Source organism: Apiospora kogelbergensis (genome assembly GCF_038363985.1).
Source record: "Apiospora kogelbergensis strain CBS 113332 chromosome Unknown utg000006l_segment0_segment0, whole genome shotgun sequence".
Taxonomy (NCBI): domain Eukaryota; kingdom Fungi; phylum Ascomycota; class Sordariomycetes; order Amphisphaeriales; family Apiosporaceae; genus Apiospora; species Apiospora kogelbergensis.
In genome coordinates, this window is record NW_027117423.1 from 2,689,470 (window position 1) to 2,704,188 (window position 14,719).

A 14,719-nucleotide genomic window follows, 5' to 3' on the forward strand; every position below is an offset into this window, starting at 1 on the left:
ACTGGAGTCCCAGTCCCGGAGTGCTGGTGCCGCAAACTGACTCGAGCGACCTGCTTGATTGGACCCGGCTGTCCGGGCTTGCGCGGTTATGGTACCTGCGACCCCAAGGCCAACGGCAACCGATCTGACCTGTTCTCACGCCCGACCCTCGACCCCCCTCCTGGCCGTCGCCCAGAGATGGAGGGAAAGAGAGGGAGTCCACCACAACTCTCGAAAAAGTGACGGTCTTCAGCCGCGAGGGAACAGCCAAACAGCTGAGAAACGAAGTAAATTACTAAGGGTGTGGCTAGAGGAAAGAGGGAAAAGAGCGAAACAATCCAGAAGAGAGAAGAGGGGGACGTGTCAACCCAGATGCTACCGTACCTTAGGGGTTGGATGATACCTACACTACACTGTACGTACACAACACATACATGCCATACGACACTCGCTCACGCACGCACGCACGCACTCACTCGCTCACACTTCTGCACGCCTGCACGCCTGCACACGTACATGAAGATCCAGTAGCAATGTACATACATACATGTATGTAAGGGAGGGAGTCGGGACGATGGACGAAGTCGGGCTGCTGCTGGCTGCTGGCTGCTGGCTGCTGGCTGCTGGCTGCTGGCTGCTGGCTGCTGGCTGCTGGTCACGTACTGTACAACAAAAACGCACTTGGTACTGGGGGTGGAGAGCTGACCCTTTGGGGATAACAGCCCCCGCTCTTGTCTAATTCCCGTCAAATGAGAGAGAGCCCGGCCCCGTCCTCAGCATGCCAGCCAATGACAACGGCCGAAACCCCCGGCCCCAGACCCAAACCCAAGACGACTGCAAGGTAAGCATCCACCCAATCTTACAAGGATCGCTGCCAAGGGGGAGTGGGCATCTCAGAACTGGCCCTGATGTCTGGTTCGGGTTTTCTGCAACTGACTCCTTGTCTTTCAACCTGGCTTGCTTTTTGCCCGTCCATCCTGCCGGCCCAGATTACCCAAAGTTGCAAACGAGTCGCTCGCTACAAGCCCATTGTCGCATATCCAAGGCATCCTTACGTACTTTGGGAGGATGTACATACTGTACGTGCTGGTATTTGCAGGACCAACAACTCGGTCCGAAACCCTGGACATCCCCCCCTCCCTGGCACATATCACGTAGTAGTGTCCATTAAAGATTTTAGATACATACGGGCGAAAATCCGGCACGTCATCCCGCTCGCTCATTATTCAGGCCTGGTCGCACAGCTGGTGCTGGTGCTAAGCCTAGAAGGTCCAGGGGTCAGATCACTGGTCAGGTGTCTCCCAGGACCATGGGCGGATTGTTCATGTTACCATGAATCCATTTGCCGGGAAAGGGCTGCTGTGAGCACAAGTCACTCGGGACTCAGGTGGTGTTTGGGGGATTAGCCGACGATTGATTGCTGGGACGCTGGAACGGCTCCTCGTGCATGTGGCTACGACAGACACACATCCCATCTACATATGCACGGACTTGGGGACTTGGGCTTGGGCTTGGGCTTGGGCTTAGCAGAACAAAGACCCGCACAAGATCTGTGGGAGTCGCTCCCGTTCTATTCCGCTTGGTACAACTCGCACAAATCCCGGCAGCCAGCTTCATGGTTGGGTGGGTAATGGGCTCACCCAGCAAGCAAGCAAGACATTCCGACTGGGGTGTGGCTAGTATGTATGTACATATCTACAGTAGGCCTAATCTACAGGTGTATAGTATGTATAGTAGCGCCGCCGCGGTGGAGCTTATTTCCCTGTAACCGGCACGCTAGAGGTTTTCTTCCCTATCCCTATTATTTTTCACTTCTTACAGTACCGCAGCATCCTCAAACGCCCTGCGCCCTGGACTGCAAAGTGGGCTTTCTACAAGAAGTCGTTGGGTTAGGCGGCTTGGTGACTGAGCTTGATTTAGCCCTGTGCTGGGGAAGATGTGGCCGATGTGGACGATGTGGAAGATGTGCAGGGTCAAGAGTCATCATCCTCGCCTCTTCCCTTCTCTTGCTCACCTTATTGAAGAAGCAATAAGGCCGGTTCGCTTCGACGCACCACCACCAGGTTGGTACAGATTGCATATGTAGCAGTCCCATGTCGGTGCCAATCAATACCCCGAGCCACCAGCATGGCTGTTGGTTATTTGAGCACCGCCATCCAGCATGTCGAGCTCGCTTAAGCGTAGACCGACAGGGGTGGTACTCTCCATGTATGTATTACTGCCGACCTAGGTGTGGTGGTAGGAAATAGGTCAGCCGGTATTGATTGGCTGCATCAGTCGGTGCTGGCAAATTCATCTTCACTGCTGCTCGCACTTCGGTCGCGCAGGCAGAAACTCACCTCGCACGAACGTGCCAGTTACGTCGGTATGCGAACTCTACTTGCATGGTGAGAAACTTAGCTGGGGCGCCCAGCGCCGTGATGGCGGCGCCGCTTGTGAAGTTTGTTTGGCTGTTTGACGCTCGCTCCTGTCGTTGCCCGGGCTATGGGTGTTGTACACGTGGTGGTGACACATATGCGCGCCCCAGAGCGAGCACGTTTTTACTGACACTTCACTTCGACTTCTTCTGGCAGCTTTGCAACGCCTCAGGTACCAGCCTGGCCGAACCGGCTAGCTAACTAACCCCTAACTCACCTTGGAGACTGGCTCGATAACCGCGAAGAAACCTGGGCGTTTTTCTCCGACGACAATAATCAATGCCTTCGAAACATCCTCGCCCAATCTCCTTGCATTGCGCAGTAGTCTAAACGATGGAGATGGAGTTGCTGGTTGCTTGATAGCGCGCCTGGGAAGAGCCGAGATTACTATTACATACCATGTATGAACGGTCGCAGTGGTTTGTGCATTTGTATACAACGTACGGGACTGTGGGGCATGTCGCAGGGTATCCTCCGGGATCCTCAGGGCCGCCGCTCGTTATTTCATATGGATGCGTACATATTGCAATACATAGCTACCGTCCGCTGTTCCTCCACCTCCTCCTCCTCCTCTCAGCTCTGATCGATCACGCAATGGCGGGAGCTGGGAACCTGGCTGGCTGGCTTTGAGTTGTCTCGTTGCTCTTTTTGACGCATCCGCAGAAGCAAAGCCCTGGCTCATACGAGTTATACACCACCTACGCCATGGCTGTCGCGCTAACATGCTTGGCGAGTATAAGTGGTGCACCCGGAGCTTGTGAGAGCCGGTGCCCACTTACACAAAATCCAAATCCACCTGCCACCGCCCTGCAGATGTCTCGAGACTCGACGGCACCAGTAGGAATGGCCTCCGACGCCCCCGCCCTATCCGTTCCTGTGCATATACTCGTAGTCTATGGAGCTTGGAGTCTTGAGTATAGGATGTCCAACGTGTGCTCATCTGCCATGGCTTCTTTGGTTCGGAGAGAGCAGAGTGCTTAGCGGCAGTATAGACTACGGTCCATACGTACGTATAGGCTGCAGTCTCATCCGCACTGTCCTGGGGAGACCCGGCGCTTCTGGCCAGGGGAGGGGGCCAGCGAGAGACACACAGACCTATAGTTTGATAATCAACTGGCCTCGCCTTCTCGCCTCGATCAGTCCTGACTGACTAGCTGAGTCAATCCACCACCGCAGGGCTATAGAAGCTCCGGTTTACTCTCCCGTTCTAGCATCTGAAGTGTGTCGGTATGCCCAGGCCGTCCCTACCCCACACTCATCTCAGTTTATCGAACCATCGTCCCTGTCCAGCATCAACTGCCGTTTCATGCACGGGAAGTGCTACCAGTTCTGGGCTAAACTGCTGGACTGTGGTGCCCTACTCTACCCAGAACTCTCTGCCTACTGTGTAATTGCATGTCTGCCTCTGCACCGAGCACGCTTTCTGCACGACTACGTAAACTGTGTGTGTGTGTGTGTCCCCCATCTCTCCTTTGGGCAATTCCGTCGTTGCCACACACCACCTCAGCTGGTCAATTACCGTGCCAATCAGATGAGATGCCTACCGTACCGTACGTAACCGTAGCTAGTGCGAAGAAGAAAATTGCCCGACCTCACGTTTCCCAAGTCAGGTCCTGAGAAGCCTGAGAACGCTATTATGTCACTATCATCCGATATGAGATACGATCGAAACCCAGCCTGCCGGCCATCTCGACGGGCATTGCTCTCTGCGCGATACGATGCGATGCGATGCAAGATCCTGAGTCTACCATGTCCTGGAGTACTACTTGGTTTGCTAGGTTGGTGACCGAGATGATGATGGTAGAACCATCTCGAAGTGTCCCTGGCACCTGGCACCTGGTCCCTCCTTACTTGTGACCTGCAGCCTGCCTGATAGCTGACTGGCCCCGGAGCGGAGGGCCATCAGAGTCACCCGACACAACCACAGCTCTGGGGTATCATGTTGTCTGCTGGGCCAAGTGAGCAAACAACTGTTTCCAAATGGGGGAAGAAGCTTTTCTGCTCGCGCAACAATGAACCAACCCAATTGCAGCACCGAAGCGGCGGTTCATTTCATGCACATGAACCACCACCCTGGGACGTCACCAGCCTCAAAACAGTACAAGACAAAACCATCTCGGTTTGTCTCAACCCTAATCCAACTGTCATCGCATGATTTTGAATTCCTCCTCGCCAGCCGTCGATGGCAATCACTGGCTGGAGGGGGGCACATTGGCGCATCGTAGTACAGCTCGAAGCCTCATGCTGTTAGTCGGTCGTTAATTTGGGCCTTAACGGTGAAGGCTTCCTTCCAATGACCGTTGTTTGCTTCGCTCGTACGACCCTGCTTGCTAGCTGCAATCAGGCGTCCATATCAGAGGCGATACCTAAGCCACCATCGGCAACGATTTCCACGTCCTTACTGTGTGCCTATGTACGATAACCAAGCTGGCTGCGTCTGAGCGTACCTGCGTCACTTAGTCGGTCGTACGATAACACTTACTCGCGTGACCAAGGAGAAGTTGATGGTGCATTAGGCTGAATGGGCACACTAATAATGTGTATACGTTCTTTTCTAGACAAATGCTTGCGAAACCGCCTCCCCGGGGAGGTGTTGTACACTCCGCCTCGTTGGAATGGGAAAGGGGAGGGGAGGCGATTCAGCCCGCTGCAAGAGGCCAGTCATCTAAAGACCGGTGCGATGCACTACCATGGATGATGGATTTGTCCTTCTTTTTCTTCCTCAGGCTCCCCGCGAGACTGGTAAGCCCACCGAAAATCAAGTAGGTAGCGGTAGCTAACCCGAGCTACCGGGTTTTGGTATGTGTTCGGGAGGGGGGCTGGAGTAAGAGATGTTAATACTGCATGCAAATACTATGAGCGAAAAGGAGACTGCCTCCTTTCTGTCTCTTGCTGCACAAAAAAACTTATTTTCCCCAAACATCCTCGGCCGACCAGTCGTGGACAGCCCGGGACGCCGTCAAAACTCTCTCGCCGGTAATTTGGGCCACATGAGGCAATTCTTCGTTCATCCGAAGCTGGCAGACTCTTGGGAGAACCAAACTGTACGCGGAGGAGAAGGTCTAATAGCCGACTTCAGACAGACACCCGTCGCCCATACGTATCGTCAAACACAAAGCCACACGCCTTTCGGGGAAAGACGAAGCATCTCTCGTTCCAGCCCTCTGCCCACGTGTATAGATGGCAGGTGCCACTCAGCCAGTCAATTGCTTCATGTGCGTATCTCGTTTTGTATATTCGCTTCAACTTGCCCCGTCCTGTACTTAGTAGTCATAAAAAAGACGGCGAGTACTAGCAGCCTCACGCACGCATGCAATTGAAAACACCCGTTGCCGACGGTTTGCTGCCTAGGCTTGCTTGTGTAGCACGCAAGGGGAGGGGGGCTGGATTATATTGTTTGCCTGACTGTGTCCTTCACCGAGTTTTTAATCGACGTGGAAGCTCGGGGCTTCGCTTTATAGAAGAGACTACCTTGGGTGCATGCATGGCCTCAGAGCGTTAAGGTTATATATAATAAGGGGAGCTGGTCCAGTGCCGGCAGGATTTCGATCGTGGGCGAAATCAACAGGCTGGTAGACGGTGAGTCTGTCAAGCGCTTCAATGTATGGTGGATAGACGATGGAATCTGAGCGCCCAAAAGGAATGAAGCCTACCAAGTAGAGCATTGCCCTTTGGGATATTTTGTGTGCATTGAGGCGGCAGTATAGAGGCGGCATGAATTGCTATACCCATATTGCTTGATTGGGCCGACCATGAATCCCGCACGGTATCCTATACCTCTCTCTCTCCCTCCCTCCCACATCCGTGAACCGTTCATGCCCGGGACTGGGGACCCAAGCCACCGGGTGACCACGATTCATTGCCATGTCATCTAGCCCGGTCATACATGAACCCGGGACGCACACACACTAGATTCCCCACCAGTTGGCGTCCTCTCCTCTCCTGTTCTGTCCTATCGTAGAACATAGCCGATGGCGTACATATCTGCGTGTCTGAAACAAACCCATTTGGCTGGGCTCGACGAGTAACAGAGAGACAAAAGAGACCGCTTTGGTCGGGTGCCACCACGTGGGGTCGCCCTGCACAGAGAACCTGAGACATGCGGTGACCGAGCCCGGAAGTTCGACTTGACCAGAATCTCGAGTGACGGCTGCCTGCTGCTTCTTGCTTGCTGCTGCTGCTGCTGCTACTCCGCCCCGAGAGCGAGAGTGAAATAAGATGTGGCGCCTGCGGATAGCCGATCGGTGACGAGAGATGCCGTGAGACGTTTCACGGGCAGCAGCAGAGAGATTTCCTTGTTGTGGTGATTGCTGCTTTGGGAGAGCATATACCCGATGTGTTAGACAGCCGAGGGAGGGAGGGGAGGAGAATATGTAATCAGTAATCGCAATGGAGCACAATGGCAAATGCGTTCGCAGAGGAGAAAACACTCACTCTCCATCTTTGGTATCATGCAGGCATCTTGTATCATGACTCTTGCTGGGACGGGCGTGTCGAACTAGGTATCTGCCTCGTCCTGCTCTCTTGGTTTACCCGAGGACCATTGGAGTGGAAAAAGAAGATGGTCGGATTCCCCATCACCACAGTCCCATGTGTTTCCTCGCACGACAGCGCCCCATCAGTAGCACGAGCATCAGCAGCACCAGCCAGCGGTCTCCGGGAACGTGTACTCGCCCAAATAGAAGCGGAAGGGTCTCACGGACAGACGATGCTCGTACAACGACCCAAGTACGTTTTGGGAACCTCGTGCTCACACGAGCCCAACGCGTATGGTCATGAAGTCACTCCAAGCCGCCACGGTGAATGTACGGATGACGCCAACTGTTAGTCTTGATCATGTCGGCGCTCCTGGCAGTGGACACTAACACGAGGAACACTCACCGGTAGCCTATGCATAGCGATGGCTTGGCGTGTGTATGCGTATTTTGTAGTTTGATTATCCCGTGACCAAGGTCGGGCAGTCTAGGAGGCACCATCTCCCGTCGATGTCAGCTTGCGGGAGGAGCCCTTGTGGCACGTTGGAGACCGACACTCTAGGCACTGATGACATGCCCAATGCTGGTAGCTGTTTAGGTATATCATCGCTCGTGGCTCTGGTGGGGCGGCTATCTTGCGTCAAGACGATCTTTGTAGACCTCCGGTTTGATTTTACAGGCTAGATTAGCTAGAGTCAAGCGTTGGCAATATATATCTGAATGTTAACCTTGATCTCGCTGCGGAAGCCCCTATTGCCCCTTTCGAACTATGGAAGACTGCACGGGCGAGTTTTCACCGTTTGCCGGAGCAATATGTATATGATAATATCGGGTATAGAACTCATCGTTTTGAGCTAATATCTGCTTCCCTGCATATGTTAGTTTGGAAGTGCTCACCTGCGCTTGAGCATCCTCTTTGACCAACCCAAGAAACAGATTTGCAAGTATGTGCAGTCGTTCGAATAAAAGCAACTCATGTCATAAACATAATATACGAATAGCATTAATGAATTACTACTATTATACTAAACATCATAGACGGGTGGTATTGCATATTAATGATCGTATTTCGTCAGGGTCAATGAGTGGCAGGGTATCGTTTCAAATCAATAACATGTGAGCGCAGGATATGTCGTTTCGAACGCCGCCGACCTTTATAATAACTTGATAGGGTTTGAGCGTCAAAAACGGTGCCCTGGCACTGAGCTTCAGTGGCATCATGGCGATGGGCGTAAGATGGTCGGAGTATTTGTTTCTTGTGCATGGGCTTAGGTCGGTATGTGGGAGAAGCCTGGCTATCGTTTAGACAGCTAGACAGCTGGCGGTGCAGTGACACCTGAAGCAGCTGCAGCTGTTGGAGAACTCTTTTCCGGGAACGGTCCGGCGTCATGAACTCGACCATATCGAGTGAAAGCTGTGCCCGAGGTCAGTCAACACATACTCAATGTAGGCCCTGGCTTTTCCCAATGTCCTTCTTACCGAGATTCAACCTGCCGTAATCCCACTTGCGGCTAAGACCAAGGATGACGAAGGAGGTAGCTGGCAACAGCAGTACGTCGAGGATGCCAAAGAAGATGGCACTGGGTGTGACGCCAATTGTATTGCCGCCGTCAGAAAGACCGAAAGCGATGGGGTAGAGAAGCCAGACGAAGTTCACCCAGCCGGATAGGAGGTAGTGGTCTCGACTAAGGCCAACGCGCTTAGCGGAGGTGCCGCCGTGACCCAGAGTGTTGAAGGCCAACATAAGCCAGGCGATGGTACCGAAGGCGAAGAAGCCCCATTTGTAGTTGCTGGTGGTGTAGGCTGAAACGAGATAGGAAACAACCCTTGGCCCCATCAGTCAGTAGATGCACCGATGCAACAGAAGGAAGAATTGACTGCTCACCAGATCCAAGACAGGAAGATGTTGTAGACAATAGTAGCCCACGAGACACCGCTGAGGAGCCCGAGGGAGAGGATGATGGCAGGGAATTCCACAACCCACTGACACGAACTCGTCAATACCCATGTCCTTTGTGATCCGCCAAGGGGAAGACACTTACATAGACGTACTTCACCCAGAATACCTGGCGCGTCCAGCTGTCCGCAGGCTTGCTATTGACGACTTCTATGACGCTGTACCCAAGACCAGATGCCCAGGCGAAGTAGGATACAAATCCAACAAGCAGTGCGACAGAAAATATGTAATGGAAAATCTTCTCGCCCGAGAAGGGCTTGAAGCTAGCAGCATAGAAAGCTAGAAATGAAAGGGCATAGACAGCTGTGACCGCCCAGAGCCAGTCTGACCCGTGAACACTGAAGGCCTCGTCTCCATCTGGGGGGTTGATGTTCAGAGCTTGGTTGCTGCGAATAATGAGACCCATGACGGGCGACATAAGTGAAGACTTCGAGAATAGGGGTAGCAAAAATGGTCCTGGGGAAGATTTACGAAGAGTTATGAGTCGACTCAACGCAAGAATACACTGGTATCACTGGCCAAGATGGTAGTGTAGCGAGTTGCCCTGTGCAGTTGTATCATAGAACGTGCAGTCATCGGCTGGGGAAGGGAAGGGTGTCCATACCTTATATAGGTCGGGGCTCTCAACAGAGTGCGATATGGGCCAGTACCGTAGCCTCCCAATCTTCCAACCTCACATTAACGTACCGGCAAGAGCGGCGATTTTTTGGATAATCACATCCTGGAGGGCGAATATCAAACCCTACTGGCCACCGACACTCAGCAACGGTAGAAAGTAGTGCTTTGGTGTCCATCGCAACTTTATGCGGGATAGGCCGTTGCAACTTGACCAGTTGGAAGACCAGAGTTGCACTCGTGCAAATGCAGGTGGGTGGTCCTCGTCACCATCGAGGAGGCGAGCATCGATCGGAGCTTGGCCGGGTCTGCTCGGCATTTCGAGTCGGTCATACGACGTCCTGACCGGGCGTCAATGGCATCCATCCATACGACTGACCTGAGAGAATGTGAGGGGTTGTCTAGCACCTTGTACGCCCACCGGTAGGCTCGGATCTAAAGACTTGAAGATGTAGGGAAGGCCGCCTTATCCAAAACCTGAGCGGCAGCCGGTTGGACGCGGTGCGGGATATCCGGGAAGCGAAGAGGCCAGGGAACGCAACCTTAAAATGCACGCCCGGTAGTTCTGCTAAGCTCATTAGCTCATACATATGCAAGCCAATTTATCATGGTCGCAGTATTGATGCATTAGGACGCCTTTCCTCTTGGCGCTGGCTGGCTGGCCACCGAGTAAATCGTGCCATACGGTGGGAAACCTGACACCTGACGACTGTTCATGATGCGAAGCTAAGGATCTACAGTCCGGGAATTCTGGTTGCACAATCAGGGTTCCCTTGCGGTTTGGAACCAACTGACTCTCATGAGGTTCGGCATTTCGCGTCGAAAGCTGGTGATATCCGAGGTCGCCGTGGTAGTCACACAGGGTGGCCTTGCCAGCATGTCACATAAGGTTCGCAGTTTCGCAGCTTTCGACTACGCAGTAATTGATGCTTTAACACTAGCTCGAGTGAAATGCAAGGTCCAGGTGGAGGTTGCTGGGAGAAGATAGTCCCGCATTCCAGACTGTGTAGACATATTTAATGCGTGCATTCGCACGAAGCCTTCCCTTTGGACGTGATACTCCAGTAACGCCTCAACTGCCTGTCCAACTTATCAACCCACGTCTCGTCGCGGTTTTCATGTCGAGTCCGAGTCTTGGCAAATATGTCACCTATACCCCTGACTTACCGTATCATATTCAACTATGTCGAACCTCTACTGGCAACCCTCGGCGCCGTCCAAGCCGTTGTGGCCCCCCGAGACCTCCTCCGGCTAAGCCTTCCTTCGGTGCCCTACACGACGGCAATGTACCCGCTCTTTCCGCAGATGTGTGGCGCCTGGCTCATGTTCGCCTTCCATGATGCCGTCACCCTCCGCATCTACCAGGACGTTCACGTATGGAAGCATATACTGGGGGCGGCGATATTCAGCGACCTGGGCTATACCGCTGGCTTGGCGAAGTCCATGGGCCTCGCATGGTTCTGCAATCCGCTGAGATGGGATGCCGCCAATGCCTTCACTGTGGTGTCGACTCTCCTGCCCCTACTGGCCAAAATCCTCTTTGTTGTCGGCGTTGGCCTGCCTCGACCAGTGCCAAAAGTCAAGGTATCAGACAAAGAGCTGTGAAGGGACAGAAGAGGAGGAGGAGGAGGATTATTGGGGGGGGGAGCGAGCTGCAAGCTGTAAGACGCAAAAGACCTAGAACGTTTGGATGTGTGTATGTACGCATGTCCATGTCGTTATTTACTGCAATGTTACTATCTATAAGTATCGAGATTGAGAGACAGAGATAGACCTCGGGAATTTAGGTATTATGTACATACAGGTGGCCCCGTTCTTGAAAATCAACCCCCACCAACACCAACACCAACACCAACGGAGCTAGGCCAGCCCACTGGTGCCCCGGACTTTGCCTGGTTGCTTGGTGATGCGCATCGGCACGTCTTCCAAATTGAACGTCATATTCCAGTGGCGCCAGCTGCCCGAAACCCAATGTTGCAGCAAGCACATTGCATATGATCAACCACCATTCTACAAGCAGCACTTGAATCCGGAGGAGACCTTGGCGACGTTTCCAGCCCATATACCTGTCCATCATTAAAGCAACAACCGCCAACTACCTACTTGACTTGCCCGACCACCCCATCCCATCATCCCGCGCGACACGCCCCATCATGGCAGTCGACATCTCGCTACTCAACAGCGGATCCCCGGCCGACCAACTTGCTGCCCTCCGGGCTTTGAAGCATGACACTATCGGCCATGTCAACAAGAAGCAGCAATGGATACAATTAGGCATACTCCCGTTGCTTGTCCGAGTGCTCGCACAATCAGTACGAGCTACAGACAGCGCGGGTCTCGATGAGAAGGAGTCGGTGCAGCTCTACGCCCTGCAGCTTCTTGCAAGTTTTGCCAACGCCGGATATCATTTCCTACCACCTCTTTATGCCTCGGGCGCCATCGAAGCTGTACTGCACCGCTCTTGCCTGCAAAGCACGCGGCCTCAGATTGTCTTGACGGCACTGAGGATATTGCGCGGTGTCGCCGAAGCTGCCGCCTTTGCGCCCAGTACGCCGACCGACCAAGCGAGCCGCAGCACCCAACCATCTCTCGATTCCAACTTTCTGTCAAATATCGTTCTTGCCGACGAGCACTTGGATTCATTTGCTTCTATCCTGAAGGGCGATGTTTCATCGCAAGTATCCGTTGTTGCGAAACTCGTTATCAGGCTCTGCCGAGAAGAGCGTCATCAATTTGCTCTTGTTAAATATGGCGTCCTTGACGCGCTTGCTACACGACTAGCAAGTTTTGCAGTGGCTGAAGGGCAGGTAATACCACGGGCAGAGGAGATGAGTCGATCTAACGGGCTTTCGAACTTCTTTCCGGCACCCGCCAGACCAGGCGTGGAGCTGTCCGATGTGCTTGGTGCTATCGCTGCTATCGTTACAGACTCACCCTATAGGACTTGCTGCCTAATATACTCACCGTCTATCCTGGCGGTCTTCCCAAATACCGACAGCGACTGGGATACGTACTGGAAGAATCATGCTGACACCCCAAATAAGCTGGCCGGGTTACGACCCATGAAACACAGGGACTACGAACCCATGGACCTGCTGTTGCCATATACGCCGATCCAACTACGGGGTCTATCATCCCTTGCACCGTATTTCCCTTCGCTAGGACACGATCACCAGTCGACAAGACCGGGTACGGATTCCCCGTGGACTATCACAGAGGCAACCCGAGACGATGCAGAAAACCCAGAAAGCCCTCTGGTCCCGTGGCTCATCGGGCTGGTACGATCTCATTATGGGCTTGATGCGTTGGCTGCAGCATCAGTCCTGGCCTCTCTCTTCAAATGTGGTTTTACTTATAGGTCACGAGAGACTACTGTTGGGCTTTCGGTTGTGCCCAAATTGCTGCAGATACTTGTAGTAGCTGATCGAAAAGCAAACGAGACAGAGGCATCGCCACTGGACCCAGCGGTTCAATCTATCTGGGCAATTATCGAACGCGTGCCCGAGGTACTGACACACCTGGTTACGGACAGTGACAGTCTGCAAAAGTCTGCTTACGACTCCGGAGCCATCAAGCTGTTATGTGGACTTCTCAAGAGTACTTACGATGCCGAACCTCCGCGCCCCCAGACCAAACCCTGGTCACCCAACGCAGACCCTGAACCGGTAACGATGAGTGACAACAACACAGCTTGTCAGTTAGGTGATCTTGGAGAGAACCCACAGCTTGTCCATCGAGTTCTATTAAGAGAAAGCTCGTTGAAGGCTCTGGGCGCACTGGGGGCTTCCAGGGAAGAGTTTCGCAAAGCAATTGTCGAGCAAGATATGATCCCGTATATCAAAGAATCGCTCTATCAGTTCCCGGTTCGGCCAAGGCAGTCTAAGGAGCAGGCTAACGGCGACGGTACGGGAAGGGGGCAAGATGACAGAGCGAAATCGGAACTCGGTGAAAACCCAACTTCGGTCATTGTTGCGGCGTGCTATGCAACACGGATGTTAGCTCGCTCGGTTAGTATATTACGGACTTCGTTGATGGACAATGCCGTGGAAAAGTCCATAGAGAAACTTATTCTGCATCACGAGGTTGAGGTTCAAGTTGCAGCAACCGCGGTGGTTTGTAACATGGTCACGGACTTCAGCCCGATGAAGGAGGTAAGACTTGATCTAACAGCTCCTCAGCCCGGGTTGCACTGACGAATGCATGTGTCACAATAGTCGTTCATTCTTGCGGGTCGTGTCAAGACCCTCTGCGAACACGCCAAATCCCAGAACGCGGCATTGCGACTGAATGCGATATGGGCTCTTAATCACCTTGTGCATGCGAGCAGCATAGAGCTGAAGAAGAGCTGCTTAGATGAGTTGCAACCAGGGTGGTTGGATCGAATCATCTGTGACGATATGGAAGATGCGGCTTTGACTTCGCACAGGGCAAGGGGCGACGGAACCAGTACTAGTGATGAGGAAGACGACATGGACATCGATGACCAGAACCGCGAATCGCCGTATAAGCCTCTGGATGATCAGGCCGCACCCCACAGCCGGCTAATTCGCCTGACGCGTGCAAGACTACATGACCTTCGTGAGATGGAGCTCGATCCCGTGCGGAAAGCCAGACAGGATGATCTCGAAATCCAGGAGAAAGGGCTTGGCTTCATCCGAAATCTGATAGGCGAGCCCCATTTGAACGGGGTGGATTCGGCAAATGACACGACAGAAATGATTGACCATCTCTTCAACATGCTTGGCCAGGATCATTTCTTCGACATATTGGCATCCAAACTGAAAGCGAAGACGTTGAACCCCCTCGGCCGGCGTGAAGCCACGACTCGGGTCCTCTACCCGCAGGCCAAGATCATCGAGGCCGTCGTATACATCCTCGTTCATCTGGCGGCCAGCATACCGCGCCACCGCCAGCTCGTCATCTCGCAGAAGGAACTGCTGAAACTTCTGGCAGGGCTGACCAGTAGCCAAGAGCGAGAAGTCAGAGTGGCGCTCTGTCACCTGATTAACAACCTGACATGGCGGGACGACGACAACGACGCCCCAGCCTGTTCTCAGCGCGCCTTCGAGCTCAAGAAGTTGGGCTTTCTTAACAAGCTGGAGAGCTTGGGACAAAATGACGAGGAACTCGATGTGCGGGAGCGGGCCAAGACTGCTGTGTGGCAGATGAAGCATCCACAGTAGTGTAGTGGTTGTAGAAGAAGATGAGAGAAGCAGAAGCAGTCTTGAAAACCCTTAGCCAAAATTAATTCAAGTTTTTAATAAAGACACTCGAGG

The 14,719-nt window shown here is 53.2% G+C and overlaps 3 protein-coding genes across 3 annotated transcripts; 2 read left to right on the plus strand and 1 right to left on the minus strand.

Moving 5' to 3' along the window:
- Positions 1-8,181: 8,181 nt before the first annotated feature.
- On the minus strand, positions 8,182-9,234 carry PG998_009708 (uncharacterized protein; the record flags this gene model as incomplete). The annotated part of the gene is made up of 4 exons (XM_066876524.1): positions 8,182-8,285; positions 8,351-8,697; positions 8,757-8,854; positions 8,914-9,234. The coding sequence occupies 4 exons, from the start codon at positions 9,232-9,234 to the stop codon at positions 8,182-8,184; spliced, it is 870 nt and encodes a 289-aa protein (XP_066728680.1).
- A 1,352-nt stretch (positions 9,235-10,586) lies between these two features.
- Positions 10,587-11,048, plus strand: PG998_009709 (uncharacterized protein; the record flags this gene model as incomplete). The annotated part of the gene is made up of 1 exon (XM_066876525.1): positions 10,587-11,048. One exon carries the CDS (start codon positions 10,587-10,589, stop codon positions 11,046-11,048), a length of 462 nt encoding a protein of 153 aa, XP_066728681.1.
- A 548-nt stretch (positions 11,049-11,596) lies between these two features.
- On the plus strand, positions 11,597-14,626 carry PG998_009710 (uncharacterized protein; the record flags this gene model as incomplete). The annotated part of the gene is made up of 2 exons (XM_066876526.1): positions 11,597-13,594; positions 13,658-14,626. The coding sequence occupies 2 exons, from the start codon at positions 11,597-11,599 to the stop codon at positions 14,624-14,626; spliced, it is 2,967 nt and encodes a 988-aa protein (XP_066728682.1).
- Between the last annotated feature and the right edge of the window lie 93 nt (positions 14,627-14,719).